Genomic DNA, 22,046 nt, shown 5'->3' with positions numbered 1-22,046 from the left:
AAGGAGTCCCTTCTTTGACTCAGATGCGGTGAGGGGAGTTTGAAATTCTTCCTCTCCATCTACAGAATGCACTGTAATTCTGTTCCCTGTGGATTTAGCAGGCCTTGGAGATATGAAGCAATTCACTCATATGGTTCATGAGCGGATGGAAGGGTGCTGCATTTAATCCTCGGATGCATAGATTCGATGAACACAGTAGTGTGCCTTTATGGATAAAGAGAGGCCGTAGTTGACAGACCAGGACAGATCAGTGCCCATCTTGCTCCATGGTCACCATAACCCATGTGTATTAAGGTCCAGCTGCTACATTCCTAGCCCCTCACTTGAGGATTCCAAGCAGGGGCTGGACCACTGCACAACACCCCTAGGCCCTCACTGGGGGGATTATAGCCAGAGGCCCTATCACTGAGCCATACTGCCAGTTCCCTCCAACTCTGGCATTCTAGGCAGGAGCGCTACCACTGAGCAACACCTCAAGCTAGACAGTAGGTGCAATAATTATGGCTATCCCCACAAAATAACCCAAGAATTGGCTGTTTACAGTTATCTCGGATAAGGTCACCTGGCTGTGTAAGGGAACAGGGGAACAGCCAGTTCAAAGGCCCTGTGGTGTGGCCACGCTGAAGGGAGCTCAAGGGATGAGGGGAACCTTTTTCTCCCCTTGTTTCTTCTCTCCTTCATCTCCCTCTCTTCACCTCTCTCTCTCTGTTCTCTGTCCCCATCCCTTCCATCTCTCTCCCCCTTGAAAACCCACCCTCTTTTTGTTGTTGTTTCGTTTGTTTCTGTCTCCCTGTCTTCCACTCTGCTATAACTGACCATAACCAAAACAAAAAACAAAAAAAAACAAAAAAACAAAACAAAAAAAAAGGCAGTATAGAATAGTGGTTAAGAGCTCAGACTTTGGTGACTTCTAACTGGGCTCTGCCACTCCCCAGCTGTGTGTCCTTAGGCAAGTTTCTTAAGCTCTCTGTGCTCTTGTGGGGATTAAATTGAGATGTGATTCAGAAAGCCTTTAGAACAATGCCTGACACACATGAGCAGCAGCAAGTGGTGACGGGTGTTATTGCTATCACTTAATGGTTCTTTTTCTTCCATCTCTCTTGGCTATCACCCTCTCCCTGTCCTTCTTCTGGCCCTTCACTTCTCCCCTGACATTCATCTGACCCTCCCTTACCACCTCCCCATCTTCTCAATCTCTCTGCCCCCACCCTTGTGTCTCTCCCTCTGAATCATGACTTCTGCCTCTTTTTCACCCTTGCCCTCAACACTTCCTCCCAAACCCTCTCCCTCCCCCTGTCCCCCACCCTACACCCCTTGTCACATTCCAGGCTCTCTGAAGACTCCCAGACCTCTCTCCTCTCCAAACCCAGCAGCAGCATCTTTCAGAACTGGCCTAAACCCCCTCTGCCACCACTCCCCACTGGGTCTGGGGTCTCCTCTTCAACAGCTGCAGCCCCGGGAGCTACATCCCCTTCAGCCTCATCTGCCTCAGCTTCCACCAGACACCTGCAGGGTGTGGAATTTGAGATGCGGCCTCCGCTGCTCCGCCGGGCACCCAGCCCCTCGCTGCTGCCTGCCTCGGATCACAAGGTCACCCCAGCGCCCAGGCCTTCCTCTTTGCCCATCCTGCCTTCAGGACCCATCTACCCGGGCCTCTTCGACATCCGTAGCTCTCCGACCGGAGGGGCGGGAGGCTCGACTGACCCCTTCGCTCCCGTCTTTGTGCCACCACACCCCGGGATATCTGGGGGTCTTGGAGGAGCCTTGTCTGGGGCCTCTCGCTCCCTATCACCCACCCGCCTGCTCTCGCTGCCCCCGGACAAGCCGTTCGGCGCCAAGCCTCTAGGGTTCTGGACCAAGTTTGACGTCGCCGATTGGCTAGAGTGGCTGGGCTTGTCGGAGCACCGAGCCCAGTTCCTGGACCACGAGATTGATGGCTCCCATCTGCCTGCCTTGACCAAGGAGGACTATGTGGACCTGGGCGTAACCAGGGTGGGCCACCGTATGAACATTGACCGGGCTCTCAAATTTTTCCTGGAGAGGTGATGGCTGGCCTGGACGGACCAGCCCGTCCATAGGACCCTTGAGCCCGCTGACCTCTGACCTCTGACCCCTCTGACCATCATTCTCTCCCCCTCTCCCCTCAGGGGGCCAGGGACTCTGCTAAAACTGTGTCCTGCCCCGTCTCCCCAAGCCTGACTGAGGTCCCCAGGTGGACCGGATGCAGGCCAGACAATGGCACCTCGCAAGAGGTGGGCAGCTGACACAAGACTGCAAGTGGAGTAGAGGGGGGATTAGAAAAAAATGACAAAGGGGTACTGAAGAAAGAGGGAAAAAGGCTGACTAGGGGTGGGGGGACAGACAGAGCCATAGGGGGTCAGTCCAGAGCCTGACCTGATGGGGTCCTGGGAAGGTGTGCCCTCCGATTCCATCATTTGCGCCTCTCAAATAACCCTTTTCACCTCTCTAGGCCCCTCAGCCTTCCCACTCTCCTTGGCTCACTCAGCTGCCCAGCCCCCTGCCTCTTGCACGCCTGTTCCCCTCCCTGGCTGCAGTTTTTGCACAAGCTTGCCCCCTGGCTGTCTTGCACACCTCCGGCCTGCAAGGCCCTCTCAGCTTCCCAACACGCTGCATTCGGTTTTTTGTTTTTTGTTTTGTTTTCTTTTGTTTCCTCAAGCGCCACCACCTTTGCTAGCTTGCTCTCTGCATACTTGCTTCTGGGGGAGGGGGGTATTGCACCCTTTATTTCTCTAGCTACCCTGGACCCATGCTGCAGACACACATGGGACTTTCCTTCCCTCTCCTGCTCACAGACCCAGGCACATTCCCGTAGTCCCTGGCCACCCCTGCTCTCTGCTCTCTCTGCACACTCTGAACACACCTCCATTTTCATAGGTCTCTCCGGTCTTGCCACCCCATACCGTTACTCTCCTCCTCACGGTGGCACTCCTGTGCCCTGACTTCTCTACTTTCTCTGACACCCCTCCCACACTCGTGGCCCTGAACTCTCTTCCAAATGTTTCACTCCCTCTCTCCTGACTCCCCATCCTTCTCCTTCGCACTCCTGTTCGCTTCTGTTTTGGTTTGGTTTGGTTTGGTTTGGTTTGTTTCCTGAGAAAGGGTCTCTCTGTGTAACCCTAGCTGTCCTGGAACTCCCAGATCGCCTCTGCCTCCCATGTCCGGGGAGAAAAGGCGTGAGCCACCACCCACGTCGGGCTACTTCTGTTCACTTGCTTTCCCGAGTCCCCTTGCACACTTCCTCTCGTGCATTCACCCTCCCCAGCCCATTCTTGGCCCCCACCCCCAGCCTTTCCCCCCTTCTTCCTCTTTGGATGGTGCTCAGGTATGGAATGTGCTTGCTGCGCTCTTCTGGTCTTTCTAGATGACTCCCCAGTGCCCTGCAGAGCCTGGCTTTTTTTTTTTTTTTTTTTGGTTTGCATATTTGCCTCTCTCTCTGCACCCCTTAGCCAGTCCTCTCTTCTCTTTTTCTGCACCCACCCAAGGTCTTTGCTCACCTCCTCCTGCTTTTCCTAGGGAGGGAGACCCTGCGCATGCACGCTGGCTCCCAGCTCACTAGGCTGTCACTCAGTCCTGTCATTCTTAGACCATTTGTCTGTCTGTCCATTTTGCACGAAGATCCCCCCTCCTCCCCCAACCCTTTCTTCTCTCCCAGATTACGCCCCCATCCTTACGGCATGGCTCCACACTCCCCGCACGTTCCCCCTCCCTGCTTCTGGGGCTTGGGAATTTAAGCCACCTCTCCTCCCCTAGATAGCCCCCTCCCCTGCTGTGGATAAAAGGGGGGAAAGGCATCGCCCTCAGGTTCCCCCCTATGTTCAGCTGCCAAAGAAGGGAGCTCCCCTCCTTCCCCCCACCCCATTCCCTATAGCTGCCCCCAGGCGCCCCTGGGGCGCTCCGTCCACGAGGGGAGGGCCAGCCCCCTCCCCTCACCACGTCAGGGAAATGCAGGGAACCTTGTGGGAGGGTCACGGGAGGGGGGAGGGGTGGTGAGGGCTGGAGAGGAGGTGGCGCTGGGCCCCTACCCGCCCCCTCCCCCTGGTCGGATGCCCCCCGTCCGCAGGGGGCCTGCGCGGTGCCTATCTATCAAGGGCTTGTTAATTCCGGATGGGTGCCGCGGGGTTGGGGAGGGTGTAGGGGGTGGGGGTGGGGGTGGAAGGAGAGGGGAGAGGGAAGGGGGAGGGACTGGATGGGGGAGCGGGGTGGAAAGGAGAGACCAAGCAAAAGAAACAATAGCAAAAGAAAAAAAATACGAAGCAAAATAAAATTAAACAAAAAAAAAAAAAAACCTAAAACACAAAATCAAAGGAAACCTGAAATAAAAAGCCCTAGAACTGTCTTCCAAGGGGGCGGGAGGGGACTTGAAAGGAGTTGGGCTCGTCCTGCAAGATCGCAGGGATGGATTGTAACCAGGAAGTAGATGACAGTGGAGGTTCGTCCCGCCCCCCACGCCCAACACGACTTTGCCGAGAGAAATGGCTTTTGTATCAGGTCATTCTTTATAATTAAACTCACAGTATCCACCCCCTCGAGCCGGCCCCGCCTCCTTCCTAGGGAGGCCACGCCCTCTCGTTTCGCCGGGCCTGGGGGCGGGGCGCGGCTGGGACCCGCCCCCGCTGTGCGTCAATCTTCCTCGACCGGCTCCGCCCCGAGGGCTTCGAGCATGCGCCGTCGGACCAGGGAGCGGCGCAGGTGCAAACGGTAGTCCCCCAGCAGTAGATCGTCGTGGCGCACAAGTGGGTACGCGACTCCTCGGAGGTTGAGCCCTGAGCGCAGCAGGCGCGAGCGCGTCTGGAAGTCTGTGACGGTGATGAGCCACCTGCAGGCGAAGCGAATACGGAGAGACGTCTTTGAGATTCACCCTAACCACCTTCGCTTGCGGGCATCACTGCAGTCTTCCCGGCCGGATCTTTCACCTCACCAGGGAATGTGTCAGGTCCCGCCCTCGCTAACGTCCTTCTCAGACTCGGCCAGAAATACCATTCAGCATAGAACCTGCCCTCCCCAATGTCATCCTGACTCTGACTCCGCCCTAAATGCTACTCAGCCCAGGCCAGCCCTCCAGTGCCATCTTCATTCTGATTTTGCCAAAAGTGCCGCTCAACCTAGGACCCGTCCCTCTGCGTAATTCTGGGCCTCAGAACTCACTGTTCCCTTTCATCTTGACCTCACCCTCTCACTTTAGGACCCGCCTCTTCTCCAACTTACTCTAGGCTTCAAGTCTTTCAGTTGTTTTCAGCTCCACCCCTCACTCCTCTCCACATTCTGACCTCACCCACCAGCCTTCTCTAGGCTCCGCCCTACCCTGTTTTTTTTTGGGGGGGGGTGATGCTAGGCTCCTCCCCTCGTCCGCCCTCACTCTGACTCCGCCCACCAGCTCCATTTACTGAGCATTACAGTCCCTGACTACAACCCTCCCAGTTAGGTCCTTCAACCTCTCACCCTCGACCACTCCCATGCATGGGCTCACCTGTCCCTGCGGCCCGCGGTGCCGCAGATGACATTCATATTCTCGTAGCGGATGCTGCTCACGCGCCCACTTTCCATGGCCCCGGGCAGCTCGGCCTCCAGAGCCTGCAGCACCTCCAGGTGCGTGAAATCCTCCTGCATGGGGATGCAAACAGCTTCAGCCCTTATCGCCCAGGTTGGAGCCTGGTCCAGACTCCACCTGCAGACCCGCTAGGTGATGATACTCTTGTCCAAAGAGGAGACCACAAATGTCTCTCGGGTGTAAAGGCATCTGACTGATTACAAAATTTCTCCAACCTACAGGGAAACTCTCCCAGAGACCAGCCATGGATAGTGCCTTTCAGTTCTGGAAGATTCTATTTGAACCTGTGATCTCAAGTTAAGGGAGTGCAGTTATCAGTAGGGTCAGAAGAAGTTGAGTTGTGTTGACCAATGGCCATAGTGACAAAGGGGGAAACAGCTGTCTGAGCATATAAAATCACGAGCGGTGGGCTGACTTGACGGTTTAGTGGGCAAAGGTGCTCACTGTGCAATCCTGGTGACTTGAGTTCAATCCCATAACCCACATAAAGGTGGAAGGCGAGAAATGAGTTGTCCTCTGACCTCCACCTATTAGACTTTAGGAGAGTCTGGAAGGCCTCTTCCTCCCATCCATGTACTAACCAGGCCTGCTTAGCTTCTGAACTGGAAAGAGATGCCTTGTACCCAGGGTGGTACACTGGGTGGTACACTAGGGTTCCTTCCTTAAAGGCACCAAGGAAAGGAGAGATGGAATGGGGACTTGTCCCCAAGAAATGAGGACAGCAACCTCCCCATGAAAGAGTAAAGTCACATAGACACCTAAGGGCTTGTGCCTAGTATACAGTAGGTGCCTCTTAATGTTAAACATGAGCAGTCATGGTCTGCTCTGTGTGTGTGTGTGTGTGTGTGTGTGTGTGTGTGTGTGTGTGTTTGTTTGTTTGTTGTTGTTGTGTTTGAGATAGGAGCTCAGGTAGCCCAAGCTAGCTTCAAACTCACTGTGTAATGAGTCTGACCTCCTGCTCCTGCAGATTTTGGTGCTAGAGTAATAAAAATACCATGCCTGGTCCTTAAGCTGAATGCTGGCCACCTCAGGTCTGATCCTCTCACCACCTGAACTATGCAGAGAGCTGACGGCCACTCACCGAAGTCTCCATGCAAAGGCAGAGGGGCTGGGCAGAGGGCGGTTCTGAGAACTTTCGGATACATGGGAGCTCCCGATCCAGCGCCTCATATTCTGAGATGACCTGCCGAAGGTACTGCTTTCTGTGTGTGTGGAAGAGAGGGAAAGACAGGGAAGGAGAGAGGAAAGAGGGTGGGAGAGAGGGGACAAGGCAAGGAAAGGGACTCTGAGGTCAGGGGCTGCTGCTGTCACCTCTGCAGGAGCTGTCACAGGTCATGGGGCCAGGGAGTACTCACGAGGATTTGGCAGGCCTGCCCATGCTCCGATACACGGACTCCTCTACGGACTCGAGGTCGAGGGATCCTAATGACAAAAGAACCCAGTGTCACCTGCCAAGAACCCTTTGAGGCCATAACTCTTTCCAAAAATCACCCAGCCGTGTGAACTCCACTCCAGAAAGTTAGATCTTAGAGGCCAGTCCCTGAGATACCATCTGGAAGCTACAAAAGCCACCCTTCCATTATGGCACGGATACTGTCTCCTGGTTAGGCTCAGCCTGAAGGGAGCCAGCAAGAGAAAACACCACTCTGTACCACAATTAACACCAAACTCCAGCCTGCTGGTTGGAACTTGACTGATAAGTTCCTCACATGTGACCCCCTTCCTGCCAACTTTATCATTAGCCGATGGGCCTCTCTTTCCCCTTGGCTAGTAATTGACACACATGACCTTCTTTCTCCCTCTTCACTTCAGCCCGAGAGCTGTACAGGCACAAGGGTGTCTAGCCTCCCTGACCAGCTCCTTTGGGCCTGGTGACCAAGTTCTCACCAAAAGTATAAGCCCAGAGTACTACAACTTTAGGGTCATCTACGTAGAAGATTGTCTACTGGCTGTGGTAGCGTGCTCACCTGTCATCGAAGCACTAGGAAGGCTGTGGCAGGGTGTTTGCCATAAGCTCAAAGGCAGTCTGGTCTACAGAGTGACTGTGCCTTACAGGAAAAGTGTGGGGAGGAGGAAGAGGTGAAGAGAGAGGAGGGGGAGGGAGGGAGGGAGGGGGAGTGGCGACAGGAGGAAAATGGAAGGAGAGAGGAAAGGGAGGTCGGAAGGGAGGGAAGGAGAGACGGAGGGATGGAGGGAGTAAGGGAAGAAGGAAAATGTGTCTGATGTTTGGCTCCTTCCTTCAGATGGGCTGGAATGAGGATGGAGTAACCCAGCTTCAACCATGTTGGAATGTGCTGAGCAACGATATATTGGATCTGAGGCCCATGAGTTATCCTACAGAGTTCAAGCATCCCACGACACACTCTTTGACACAAATTAATGTCCCCCTCCTTATATTGTTGTGTTTCGAGGCAGGAGAGAGAAGAGTTGCCCCCCGTTAGCCCAAGGATGTAGGACATTCCTCCTGACCTAACAATTGCCCCTGACATCAACTCCAGACAGGGCCACTAGAGGGGGACACTGAGGTGAAAGCACTGTGCAGTTATGTCTTAGAGACCAGACACAGAACTGTGAGACACATAAACTACAGGAATTACGGTACAGACCCCGCCACCTGGCTCAGTGCCGAGGGCTGTATCTCACACCGGCGGCACCCTGTGTTTAAAGGCCCCAGGTGCTCCATCTTGCATTTGAAATACGGGACTTCCTTGGTGGTCATGTGCTCTTCTGGGTGTGGTGCGGGGACTTTGTTGGACGGCGGGCGACATTCCAAGGCCCTTTGTAGTCCTGGCTGTCCTGGAACTCGCTCTGAGGACTAGGCTGACCTTGAACTCAGAGAGCCACCTGCCTCTGCCTCTCTTGCTGGGATTGAAGGGGCACACACATCACCACTTTAATCTGCATTTTAACAGAACACATGCCTTGTTGCCTCTTTTTTTTTTTCATATTAGCATAGCTTTATTTTCTTCAGCAACAAACATTGAAGCACCAGACCAAATGGCCCCTACATGCGTGAAAAAAAAAACATAGGCCTCCACATTTTTGAAGCAGCTACTTTTTCTGGAATCTTTTCCCCAGGGAAACTTGTACTGCTTAGTCGATGGGGATAAGGTCAGACCTGGGTCCCCAGCCAGGATTAACAGGAAACGGGGGCCCAAAGAGCTGAACGGTGTTCACCACTAGGGAAAGCTGGTCAAGAAAGTTCATGATGGAAATTCGGAGGCGGCGAGGATCTTCTGAGGTCCAGTGCACCTCCAGGACGCTGCCGCTCACTTTAAGTTCCTTTCCTATCAGTCCTTGGTGTGGTTCGACATCAGGAGCTAGGGACCCACAGGCGATTTCTGCCTCCAAAGAGGTCGGGAAGGGCACGAAGAGGGCGAATCTATGATGTTGGATTCCAGGCCTTTGGGTTAAAGGCCCAGTGCTTTTGCTGGAATTTCGGGGGGCTTCCAGTGCTCTTGCAACAGGGTGAGCTCCACTGGGAATAACTGCCATTGTGCCTGCATTACCAGGACAGAAGCAGCCAGTCAGACCATTGGCGCCATCTGCAGTGTTATTATTGCCTCTTTTTTATCTTCCCATTCTGCCATACTCCAAACGCAGAAGTTTCCCAGTATGTGCCAAGCACTTCGTGATGGTGCTGGGAATCAAAACTGGGGCCTTTCAAAGGGCTGGGCAGGTTCTCCACCACTGAGACATGACTCTAGCCCCTACTGGGGATTCTGGGCCAGCACATTCTTGTTACTGGACATGTCTCTCCCATCAAAGCATGCCACTTTGTCACTTGAAGCAACACCACATTGTTTCTGCATCACTGAGCTGACCATTCTCCCAGAGAGTACTGCAGAATTTCTCTCATGTGCGTGCACTCGCGCACATACACACACACACACACACATACATACACATACACCACGCACATACATACACGTACACCACACACACAAACACACACACACCACACACACATACACCACATACACACAAACTGCACACACACACAGTAACCATACACACACACACACACACACACACACACACACCACACACACACACACTGTGCTTTGCTCGAGTGTACCATACAGGTATATTTACCTTAATTAATTAACTACCTTAATTCCACCATACTTTGTAATGGGTTCTCACCACATGTCTGAGCAGCGTAAGGGCCATTTGCTCAATGGTGCAGCCCTCACCTGCCTACAGGCAATCTAGAATTGTAATGGTTGGTTGTAATAAAGAGTCGAAGGCCAATAGCTGGACAGGAAGTGGAGGTGGAACTTCTGGGCAGAGAGAGGGGTCACTGGGGGAAGAGAAATACGCTGGACACGGGGAACAGGACAAACCGCAGGCGAGCGGAGAGGCACAGAGCTAGCCGTGTGGCGGGTGGGGCCGAGATAGGTTTAGAGGAGGCTGCCCTAGCTAGAGGTCTAAGCTTTAAAGTCTATAAAAACCTCCGTGCCACCATTACACCTGAGGTTCCGAGAAAGCACCGCTACATGCGTGTGTACATGTCTCTGTGTGTGTGCACGTGTGTATGGAAGTCAGAGGTCAGCCTCAGGTGCTGTTCATAGGGCGCTGTTCACTTTGTGTTCTGAGACAGAATCGCCCACTGGTCTGGCCGCGGTTCAACGAGCCCCAGGGATCTACCGGTTTCTGCCTGTGCGGTGGAGAGATTCCAACTGTGTACCACCATGCCAGCTTTGTTTTTGAAAGGTTTGCTTTTAATTCTAGTTGTGTCTGGGTGTGTGTGCCCCACACCTAGGTGAATGCCTGCAGGGGCCGGAAGAGGGCACCGGATCCTCTGGAGCTGGAGTAACAAGTGGTTGCTGGCTGCCTGGGGTGGGTACTGAGAGCAAATACTCCCTGCGAGAGCTGCTGAGCTGCTGAGCCACCTCTCCCGCCCGTTTTGTTTTGTTTAACTCAGGCTCGGCAGATGAGCCATCTCCTACCCTTTAATGGCCTTGAACTCACGCTGATCCTCCTACCTCAACCTCCTGAGTGCTTGGTTGGTAGATGTGCATCGCTGTCCCCAGGCCACAGTTGCAGCGGGGTTTTGCTGTCATTGTCATTTTTTTTTTCTTTAAAGATTTACTTCATGTATGTGAGTACACTGTCCCTGTCTTCAGACACCAGAAGAGGGCATCGGATTCCGTTACAGATGGTTGGGAGCCACCATGTGGTTGCTGGGATTTGAACTCAGGACCTCTGGGAGAGCTGTCAGTGCTCTCGCCCACTGAGCCATCTCTCCAGCCCCTGTCATTGTCACTTAAGTTTTATTTTACCTTTAATTTTGTGTGTGCACATGGCTGACATACTGGAGCTGGAAGAGGGCGCTAGATCTGCTGTTGCAGGCAGTAGAGAGCCACAGTCAGCATGAGTGACAGAAACTGAACCTGGGTCCTCTTCGAGAGCTGCAAGCACAGCCATCTTTCCAGCTGACGCCTCGGTGTTCTTGTCCTAGAGCCCAGCAAAGTGCCAAGTGCAGAGCTGGTCCAGGATGAGCGTTACCTGGGAAAGCCCCAGGGGACATGCATCTGCTGCATGACCTGCTTGAGTCCCAACTCTGTCAAACCAACTGGAAATTAAAACAAACAAAAATCCAAGCAGATAGATTGGGACATAAGTCAGGGATCTATGACCAGACTTAGACATAAGAATCCAAATATGCACTACACCGGAGAAGCTCCTGGGAGAGTCGTGGATTTTGTCAGCTGTCACTATGGCCTGCAGGATGCCTGTCCTTAAAAAGCCCCAGCAATCTGAATGGGGCTAATGAGGTGGCTCAGTAGGCGGTGTGCTTGCCTTGGATCACAGTTGGTTTTAATTGTCCACACAATACAGAATCATCTTGAAAGAAAGTGTCAGTGAGTGTCAGGTTGTTCTGTGGGTGCGGCTATGGGAATTGGGTATGCTAACTCAAGTGGGAAGCACCCACTGTGGGCAGCACCATTCCCTGTGCACAGGATCTAGAGTGTATGAACAAGGGAGGAGACAGCAAGCAGAGCACCAGCAAGCATTCATGGATGGATTCACTGCTCTCTGCTCTCGCCAGCCCATGTGATATGACCAGCTGCTTCAGGTTCCAGACACCTTGACTTCCCTGATGTCACAGACCTGGAATTGTGAACCAAATAATCCCTTAGTCCCTTAATTTTGGGGGGGTCAAGGTATTTTGTCACTGCAACCAGAAACAAACTAAGATACTACCCAGGCATGAATTCTTAAGTGTGGTCCCCAGAACTCATGTAAAAGATGGACATAATCAGTGTATAAGCCTATAATCCTAGTGCTGGGGAGGTGGAGGAAGATCCCTGGTCAGAATGAATCTGTGAGCTCCAGGCTATTGAGAGATCCTGTCTCAGAAAAGAAAGTGGCCTGTGACTGAAGAAGACATCTGATGTCAACTTTGACATACACTCTCACACACACTCACACATATACGCACTCAAGTGCATGCTCGCACACACACTCAACACAGACACACACACACATATACTCTCTCACACACTCCCACACACACATATACACACTCTCACATATACTCACACATACACTCACACACACTTAACACACACAATCTCACACACACACTCACACATGTACATACACTCCCACACATGCACACACTTGCACATACTCACATACACTCACGCATACACACACTCACACACTCACACATACACAGTCACACACATACACTCACACACACACACACACACATACACACACACTCACACACACATACTCACAACATACACTCACACACACACATACACACACACACACACACACACACACACACGCACACACTTACCAATACAGACACAGATGAAGTCAACATTGGTAAGAATGAGATTGTGTCTGCACGTTATGGTCTGTTTAGTGGCCCCCAAATGTAATGGATGCCCATGTGACACACAGTCAGGAAACTAGCGCTCACATTGCAGCTCGTTGTTGCCAGGAGAAGTGAGTTCATCAAACTACTCTCTTAATCTTGCCACAGGGTGTAACTCTCCGTATTAAAACTCTCTGAACTTCTATCCTGATAGTGTAGAAAGAAATAGTGTGTTTTTGGTCACTTGGACGATATGGCATGGCAACCTCAGAGATGTCTGTGAAAAACAGGATGATTTCTCAGGAAAGGGGATGTTAGAAACCCCGATGTTACTTCTAATCTCCATAGCCATGCACTGAATTGGTAAACGTGTATTATTCCGTGGTACAGCACCTTCATAGCTGTTCCCAGCACCACGCATGTACACAAACTGACAGGCCTGGTGGCCAGAGTCAACATTCCACTCCCTGGCTGCCATAGGCTTATAGCCGTATCATAATGCAAAAAAAAAAATGCATTCAGTCCAACCTCAGAAGTCCCCATGCCCATACAATCTCAACAAAACGTTCAAAAGTTCAAGTCCAAAGTCTTCGCTGGGAGTCATGGCAATCTCTTAACTGTGACCCCCAGAGAATAAAAATAAGGAAGCAGATCACATTCTTCTAACATACATAACACATTATTATATACATTATTGGTCCAAAAGGAAAGAAAGGGAGCATAGTGAGGCAATAGCAGACCAAAACAAGACCAAAAACCAGAAGGACAGGGCTGGAGAGATGGCTCAGCGGTTAAGAGCACTGCTGCTCTTCCAGAGGTCCTGAGTTTAATTCCCAGCAATCATATTGTGGCTCATAACCATCTGTAATGAGATCTGGGGCCCTCTTCTGGCCTGCAGGCATACATGCAGGTGGAATGCTGTATACATAATAAACAAATCTTAAAACAAACAAACAAACAAAAAAACAGAAGGACAAACTCCAAATTCTGCATCTTCATGCCAATTACAGAGCACTCTTCAGATGTCCGGTTCTTTTCAGCTTTGCTAACTGTGCTGTGTAAAGGTGTGTTTTCTCACCTACCTAGGGAATTCTCTGATTGGCTTTAATAAGAAGCTGACAGCCTATAGCTGGGCAGGATAGAAAAGGTGGGACTTCTGGGCAGAGATAAGAACTATGGGATGTAGAGATAACCTCCTGTGAATTGTGTGGAAGCATCACCCATCAATAAAAATAAGATGGCCGATGAGCTAAGGCAGGAAGTAAAAGGTGGGAGAGATTTGAACTCTGGGAAGATGTCAGAGACAGAGTCACCCCAGACTTTGAGGAAGTCGGATGTAGGAAACTGAGAAGAAACCAGCCGTGCAGCTGAACTCGGGTTAGAATAAATGGGGTAATAAGTTGAGAGTTAGTTGGGGAACCAGCCCAGCTCGTGGCCTACGCAAGTGTTCATTGTTTGCGAACGGAACTGGGGTATGGGTGGAAAAGTTGGCGGTTGTAATGGGAAGAACTGGGAGGTGAGGAAACCCACCAGCCAGGTACTGAGGGAGGGACAGTTGCCAAGGCTGCAGAAGAGGTGACAGGTATGTGACAGAACATAGCTTAGAATAAACACAAATCAAATGAGTTATATGAGCCAGTTGGGAGCTATGAGGCCTAGACTACACACATAAATACGTCTTTGTGTCATTATTCAGAAGCTGGTGGGTAAGACAGTCTGGTAACAGGTTTCACTCCCTGTCGGCAGGCAGCTTTCCTCTGCAGCTATCTCACAGCTCTGGCATTTCCAACATCTTGAGGTTCCTAGCACAACCCAGGCTTTACCTTCACAGCTTCGTGCAGGGGCCTCTCAAAGCCTCCGTGCAGGACACTCCTGCACACACCTGACGTCAGCAGCTTTCCTTAGCTGAAGAGGAAGCTTCCACAACCCTCCTTTGTATCCTTGACTCCAAAACCAGAACCATGTGGCCCAAAGTGCCAAGCTGTGCTGCTTGCTGGGGCTAGAACATGGCCACCTCAGTTACGTTTGCACCGACTTTCTGTTATCGATGGTTTCCTTCACTACTTAAGCTCTCCTTTAATTTTGTTCCACAGTTGGAAGCTTAGCTGGGTGGGGGGTCTTGCCTGAGGTCCCCTCTCCCTTTATTCTCTTTAGCATCAGGCTGTCCTTCAAACACTGCATCTCCTGGAGCATTGGACTTAATTCCATTATACTTCCTGATGCTCCTTTCCCCTTCATCAAGAATATCTTGTATTTCTTTGTCCAGATTGCTCCTTTTCATTGTATATCTGCATAAGAGTGATCACTAGTCCGTGCAGTGGAGCTCAGTGACTTTAAACCCAGAAATCAGGAGGCAGAGGCAGGAGGATCTCTGAGTTTGAGGCCAGCCTGGTCTACAGAGTGAGTTCCAGGACAGCCATGGCTACACGGAGAAACCCTGTCTTGATAAGATAGATAGATAGATAGATAGATAGATAGATAGATAGATAGATAGATAGACAGACAGACAGACAGACAGACAGACAGACAGAGATACTAATAACCACATTATACTGTCAATGCTAGACTGTCTTGGCATCTCTGTCAATGCCATTATTAATCTAAAGACTCTTCAATTTAGTCTCAGGCAGATATTTAGGGCAGATATTTGGGACAAGGGCAAAAAGACACCACATTCTTCGCCAAAATAACATAAGAATGTTGTCTTAGTCGACAGTGCTCTATTGCTGTGAAGAGACACCATGATCACGGTAGCTCTTGTAAAGGAAAGCATTTAACTGGGGCTGGCTTCCAGTCCAGAGATTCAGTGCATTGTTATCATGGCAGGGAGCATGAAGGCACACAGGTAGATGTGCTAGGGAAGGAGCTGAGAGTTCTACTTGTGGATCTGCAGGATGAGAAAACGCCTCTGGGACTGGCTTATGTTTCTGAAACCTCAAAGCCCACCCCTAGCACCTTCCTTCAACAAGGCCACACCCACCCCAATAAAGCCACACCTCCCAATCCTTCTAAGTAGTGCCACTCCTTGATACTCCTTGATGAGCAAGCGTTCAAATATATGAGCCGATGAGGGCAGTTATTATCCAAACCACCATAAATGGTCTCTAGACCATTTACTTCCCTCTGAAACTTGCGTTGGGCCCCCACAGTTCAAATGGCCCTCAGCATCATCTTCCAATGATCCTACTAGGATGGCCCATTAAGCTCCACTTCAAGCATTCAACTGCTTTTCTAAATTCAGCATCCCAAAGTCTACATCCCACCACAAATAGCATGGTTGGGCCTGTCACAACAATATCCTGCTTCCCAGTACTGGCTTCTGTCTTCATCACTATTCTACAGCTGTGAGGGTACGCCATGACCACCCTGTTCTATGGCTGTGAGGGTACGCCATGACCACCCTGTTCTACGGCTGTGAGGGCGGGGTGTCCCACGGGTGTGAGGGCACGCCATGACCACCCTGTTCTATATGCTGAGGGTCGCCAGGACCACTCCTGTCCCACGGGTTGTGAGGGCACGCCCAGGACCACCCTGTTCTATGGCTGGAGGGTACGCCTAGACCACCCTGTCGACGGCCAGGAGGGCACGCCAGACCAATTCGTCAGACGCTTGTGAGGGGGTACGCCTAGACCACCCTGTCCCACCTTTTCCAATTCTGTCAGACGGCTGGAGGGCACGCCCAGGACCACCCTGTCCCACGGCTGTGAGGGGTACGCCATGACCACCATGGCTGTGAGGGTACCCCAGGACCACCTCTGTCCCACGGTTGTGAGGGTACACCATGACCACCCTGTTCTATGGCTGTGAGGGTACGCCAGGACCACCCTGTCGTACGGCTGTGAGGGTATGCCAGGACCACCCTGTCCTACGGCTGTGAGGGTACGCCATGACCACACTATTCTACGACTGTCAAGGTATGCCAGAGATGACCACAGCCATTAACTGGGGCCTCGCTCAAACTTTCAGAGGCTTAGTCTATTAATATGCCAGGGCTCATGGCAGCACGCACAGCACTGGGGCAGTCTCTGAGAGCTACATTCTGGTCCACAAGCAGAGAGAGGGGTAAGGCTGTCATGGGCTTTTGAAACCTCAAATTCCAACCGCAGAGACACAGAGTCTTCAACAAGGCCTCATCTACTAATGCTTTCAAAAAGTTCTACTCCTTAGTGACCAAGCATTCAAATATAGGAGCTTCTTTTCAAACCACAGTACCCAGTGAGAAGACGGAGCGAGGCTCAGTGGTAGAACCTCTGCCTAGAATCCCCCAAGTGAGGGACTGGGGGCGTGGCACAGTGGTAGAGCCCCTGTCTGACACCACAAATCTTTAGGTTTGATCCCAAACACTGAAAAAAAAAATAGTAAATACTAACTGATTAGATGCAAGAATTTCACTCTTTAGCAGCACCTCTATGCTTCCCGTGCATCTTGGAGGATGATGGAGAACACCCTTTCACCAGCAAACTCAAAAAGAGTATTAGCCAAATGACCGATATCCACTCTGCCCCTGAGAACTCCCAGTTTAGAAGGAGAGAGGAAATTCTTCCCCAGGGCAATCACAGAATGCTTCCCTGAGGAGAGTACTCTAAAGCAAGACTTAAAGACTGTAGGAATTTGCTAAATGTTGTAGTTTGGATGTGAAAAGTCCCTACCGGCTCACATGTCTGAACATGTCGGGGTACTGTTTGAAGACTGTGGGATCCTTTAGAGGTGGGGGTCTAGATGGAGTTAGGAGATCACATGGGTCTGGTCTTGAGGTTTATAGTTCTGTCCTCAGGTACTCAAAAATATTTATTAGGCTTAAACTCCAGTTCAGCATCTCCACCAGATAAACATCTTAAAACTAGGACTGCTTGAGCCTCAGTGGCAAAGCTTCTTGTTAAATGGGCCTCGGGTGCAGGTAGAGCTGGATCCCCCTGAGCAGAATAATATGGTCGTCTTGTTCCTCTTACTAGGTAGACCAAGGTGGGCAGTTAAGTGTTTGCAGTTGAAATGGTAGGAGAGGACGTCTAGGGGGCGCTAAAAAGGGGAGACTTTGGAGAATGATGGTTGGGATTGTAGTAGGTGCTTTGTGACCATGAGATAAGCAAGCCAAAGTTTTATGTGGAATACCAAGGAAATGTATCTCAAATCAAAACTCTGAGAGATGAGAGAAACCGGGTCCCTAGCGGTGTCACTAGATTTAATCTCTCTGTGCATTTTGTGTAGAACAACGCTGTTTGTACTTTTACAGAGTTCATTTCTGTCACTTACAAGACATAGCCATGCCGAGTCTTCTTGGGATGTTTACTGTGCTAAGAAGGGCTGCAAGCCTGGGGCTGACACGAACAAGAGACAGCTAGTCCAGCTCATGTTAGGATAGGAAGACTCCCTGGATCCAGGTTAAGCCCAGGTGTAAAGGCCCCTGTGGGAAACTATAAAAGTACAGACGAAGAAAAGACCCAAAGACAGTAAGACAGGAATTGATGGTCAGGTGGAGGGGGATGGGGGGGGGGAGAGGTCGGTGTCTGAGTTGGGCTGGGGTGGAAGATTGGCACCTAAGGTTTAGTTCTGCATCTGGGTTGGTGGTGGTACCATCTGAAAATAAGAACCAGGGGCTGAGGACAGGACGATGTTGAACTACTGAGCAAGACTAAGGAATGAAGGCATCTAGGGGGATATAGACTCAGAGGCGTTCTTAAGACCCAGGAGATTCATGGAAACTACAGTTCTGGGCCCAGAAATATTAGCGAAGGGGACACTGCAGCATTTTATGGTAAACTCTTTGTAAACCGAGGGTATTTGCCACGGAATTGCAGAGGGTGAAGGGAATGGTGTCCTAAATCATAGTAGCTAGGGAACTGCAAGTGTTTCATGGGATATGTAGTTTTGGGCCCAGAAGTAGCATTCAGATAGGGGCAGCACTTCATGTTAAAAGATTATTAATTAGCCCGGTAACTGCAGAGGTTGATGGTAGGAAATGTAGTTCTGGATCCAGAATACTGGCCAGGGACCTGCAGAGTCCCTTGAGAAATGTAGTTGTCCAGAGTCTTTGCGAGAGATCTGCAAGGCCTTCTGGGAAATGTAGTTTTGATTCCAGAATATTGGCAAGGGAGCCTCTCGGGAAAAGTAGTATGAGCTCGGAGTATGAGCGTAGGAACTGCAACATCTTCTGAGAGATGTACTTTGGGGCTTACCACACTAGCCGGAGACTTACAGAACCCTCCAGGGCAATGCAGTTCTGTACCCAGAGTACAAGCCAGAGAAAGGCAGGGGCTCCTGGGAAATGTAGTTCGAGGCTCGAGGACCAACTGTGTAGGAATGCCGGTTCGCCGGCCCCCATACCTGCTCACCTGACTCCCGGTGCGAACTGGAGGCGCCCGGGTTGGGGGAGCTGAAAGGCTCCACCTCTGGCTGCATCTTGGAGAGGCGGGTCGGGGGAGGTCCAGGAAGACGGGGCGAGGTCCTCTCACTGGGCCACACGCCCCAGCTCTTTCCCTGGACTCTTGCTTCTTGCTCTTTGGCACCACGAGGGGCAAACGCGGAACTGGAAGGCTGAGACCACAAGGATACGCGCTTTCCTCTAACCTCCGGGACTCGATGTGCGCCCCATTTCCTGCTTTCCTGCATCCTTACTTCCGTCCCCATCCCTTTATGTCTCATAGCCGCTCTTTCTTCATCCCTCCTGAACAAACCCTGTCCCCGGTCTTCCCAATTCTCTGTCTGCCTCCCTCTCGACGCCTTGTTAGAGTTGTCCTCCACATTTCTCCCATAAGTCTCTTCCCTCTCCCCCACCTCCCTGGTCCTTTTCTCCATCAGCCTCCCCAGCACCTCCCCAGGCCCCTGAATTGCCCCCTTCTCATTGCAGTCCTTCCCCAATCTTGTCACCCTCTCTGAGCCTCCCTACTTCCCGTTCCCCTTCTTCCAGGCCCGTTCCTCAGTCTCTCTTCCATAGCTGCTACTACCTCCACCCCCGCCGTCCCGCCCGCCCTTCTATCTTCCCCTCTCTGAGCCCACTTGCCCTCTGCTCCACCGGCTAGGCTCCTGGAGACAAACAAATTGAGTTCTTTAGGGGGGGAGGGGACGGTAGGCAGAGTCTGGTTACCATGGTTTCACGAGTGCGAGCAAGACTGCGGCTCTTATTCCTGAGTGTCAGTCTTGGGGGGCTTTATGCAAGCAGGTGCCCGGTAGACTATCCTTTGAAAGTACGGAACTGTGAGGCGAGGAGGCCGTAAAATCTTTAGCTGTCTCGCCTATGCAGTCAAAGGTTCCCTTTTTGTAGCTTGTATCTCCCTCTTAATAACTGCCTATGTATCCCAGTCTGGTCTTGAACTCACTCCCTCATCCAGGCAGGCCCTTGCTTACCAGGGCCAGAAATGATAGGAATGTGTCACCACGCCCAATCCGAGTTTGGAGTCCCTACTCTCCCTTCCCAGGTGGTCTTTATTATGTTGCCATTGGGGCTTCCTTCCGTAGCCAAGTTTACAAATCAATCCAGATTTGGGTGCACAGCTAAGGAGTCTCATTCTCTAAGGGTAGGCGTGGCCTCTGTGTTACCTTGAGTACACAGAACTTGCCTGAAGGCAAAGACAGTGGAGGGAAGGCAGCAAGCATGGCTGGATCCAGCTGTGCCTGAAGCTCTCAATTTTTGTTAGAAATTGAGAAACCTGAACTTCGATCAGTTTAACTGGTTTTGGTTGGTTGTTTTGGGGAGGGGGTTGGGTTTTAGTTTTTCAACACAGTGCTCTCTATGTACCCCCCCCAACCCGGATTTAATATGTAGACCAGGCTAGCCTGCACACAGTTGGCCTGACTGCCTCTTGAGTGCTGGAATTAAAGTTGTGCCCCCCGCTCTGCCTGGCTGTTACTGGCCAATTAAAAAGCCCATATACTTCAGTGGTCTCATTCAGTCTTCTGTAACCATGACTTCCAATGTTTCTCCTGGGTATGTTTATGTCTCCCAATCTCTGCATACATGTGGTTCAGGTGTTTGAACACGAGTCCTATGTACACAATGCAACTGCTCTGCTACTTCCCTGAACCTTCCCTTTCTCTCTTCAGCCTTCTTATCCAGTCCCATCTCTGCAGGACAGAGCATTTTTGACTGCCATGGACACAGGAACACCTAAACCCTCACTTTTACTACCCAGAGACATGCATTGAATGAATGAATGAATGAATGAATGAATGAATGAATGCATGAATGAACCTCTTGTGTCTAACAATGCAACCCAGCCCAGTAGACCTTGCCCCTCCTATCCTTGTGAGACTATAGTATGTAGAAGAAGAGAATACAGGCTCAGACCAGACAGGGCAGCCTGGAAGGCTGAGAAACTAATACCAGTCTTAGTCGCTTCCTGTTGTTATGATAAAACACCATTATCACAGCAACTTAGAAAAAAAAAGATTCATTTGGCCTTACAATTCCTGAGGGATAAGATTCAGTGGTGGCAGGGAATTGTGGCAGCAGAAACGAAATGCTGAAAGCTCACATTTTAACTGCTATCAGGGATCAGAGGGCAAACTAGGGATGGCCCAAGTCTTCTAACTCTCAAAGCCTGGCCCCCAGAGACACACTTCCTGCAGCAAGACCACACTTAAACTCCCCCACACACACACACAAAATGCTACAAGTAGGCATCAAGTATTAAATGCCAAAACCATGGGAAACATCTCATTCAAACCACTGCATTCATGTCTCTGAGATCAGTCTCTCATCTCTTGCCAGTGGAAATGGCTCAGTGACACTATTCTGTCCTGGTTAGCTTTAACTGTCAACTCCACAAGGCTAAGAGTCATCTGAGAGAAGCCTTATTTGAGGAACTGCCTAGCTCACATTGTGGATTGTTAATGGTGGTGTAAGACCCAGCCCATTGTGGGTGGTACCATTCCCTAGGCCTGGAATTTAGATGATAGCCAAGCAGAAGCATGGGTCTGCAAGCAAGCTAGAAAGCAACTTCCATCCATGGTTCCTGCCTTGGCTTCCCTCAGTAATGGACTGTGCCTTGGAAGTATAATCCAAATAAGCCCTTTCCTTTGCTTTTGATAACAGCATTTTATCCCAGCAATAGAAAAGTTTCCGGAACAACTATCAGTCCTCCAAATTCAGTTCTCTTTTTCTCTGTCTGGAACCCAACCTAAATTCTAATAAATAAATAAATAAATAAATAAATAAATAAATAAATAAATAAGATATACACATGTGCATACATATGTTTCATTTATTATTTGGCAAGTTCATATATGTGTATATTGTATTCTGATCATACTCAGGCTCTCAGAACCTCCTTAGCTTTCTGTCTCTTGCTTCCTCCGAGTGTCGCCCTTTCTGTCTCCCATTCACCTCTTATTTCTCTCCCAATCCTCTGGAACTCTTTTTGCCAACATCCTTCCCTCTCTTACTTTTATTTTAGTTTTTGGGTTTTGGAGAGAGGACTTCTCTGTGTAGCCCTGGCTGTCCTGGAACTCTTGCTGTAGAGCAGGCTGGCCTCGTTATCCACCTGCTTCTGCCTCCTGAGTGCTGAGATTAAAGGTTGTGCCACCAGCTCTTTTTTGACCCACTGAGTTTAATTAGACCTCCTCGTATGAGAATGGGTGTGGTTGTTTACCACAGTGAAGCAACTTGCGGGTAGCTATAATACTGGAGAAAAATGGCTCCCCTCC

At 50.8% G+C, this 22,046-nt stretch overlaps 2 protein-coding genes across 4 annotated transcripts in view; one reads left to right on the top strand and one right to left on the bottom strand.

Annotated features, from left to right (window-relative positions):
* Shank1 (SH3 and multiple ankyrin repeat domains 1) overlaps positions 1-4,550 on the top strand; it is a 47,016-nt gene extending 42,466 nt beyond the window's left edge. The window contains 1 exon segment of the mRNA XM_032893776.1: positions 1,329-4,550. Within this exon segment, the coding sequence (XP_032749667.1) occupies positions 1,329-2,046 (718 nt within the window). The 3' untranslated portion in view covers positions 2,047-4,550.
* Positions 4,495-19,299, bottom strand: C2H19orf81 (chromosome 2 C19orf81 homolog). 3 transcript variants are annotated; one of them, XM_032893779.1, is made up of 5 exons: positions 18,737-19,299; positions 6,925-6,991; positions 6,651-6,771; positions 5,489-5,622; positions 4,495-4,837 (listed from the first exon to the last, which is right to left on the bottom strand). In XM_032893779.1, exons 1-5 carry the CDS (start codon positions 19,197-19,199, stop codon positions 4,642-4,644), a joined length of 981 nt encoding a protein of 326 aa, XP_032749670.1. In that variant the 5' UTR covers positions 19,200-19,299; the 3' UTR covers positions 4,495-4,641. The 3 variants fall into 3 exon arrangements, with proteins under 3 accessions (XP_032749670.1, XP_032749672.1, XP_032749671.1); XM_032893781.1 differs by having other exon boundaries at positions 18,729-18,812; XM_032893780.1 differs by lacking the exons at positions 4,495-4,837; positions 5,489-5,622; positions 6,651-6,771; positions 6,925-6,991 and adding an exon at positions 8,525-9,069 and having other exon boundaries at positions 18,737-19,290.
* Positions 19,300-22,046: the final 2,747 nt, after the last annotated feature.

Source organism: Rattus rattus, chromosome 2 (genome assembly GCF_011064425.1).
Source record: "Rattus rattus isolate New Zealand chromosome 2, Rrattus_CSIRO_v1, whole genome shotgun sequence".
NCBI lineage: Eukaryota > Metazoa > Chordata > Mammalia > Rodentia > Muridae > Rattus > Rattus rattus.
Note: the sequence above shows the minus strand (reverse complement) of the source record. Positions and strands in the feature narration are given on the sequence as shown.

Bases quoted from the DNA above. Each gene is read 5' to 3' on its own strand.
- C2H19orf81 (XM_032893779.1), bottom strand. From the start codon at position 19,199: ATGGAGAAAAGGACCAGGGAGGTGGGGGAGAGGGAAGAGACTTATGGG. The intron at 6,772-6,924 runs GTGAGTACTCCC...CCACACACACAG, and splicing joins GGCAGGCCTGCCAAATCCTC to AAAGCAGTACCTTCGGCAGG. The intron at 4,838-5,488 runs GTGAGCCCATGC...CTTCGCCTGCAG, and splicing joins ACCGCGGGCCGCAGGGACAG to GTGGCTCATCACCGTCACAG.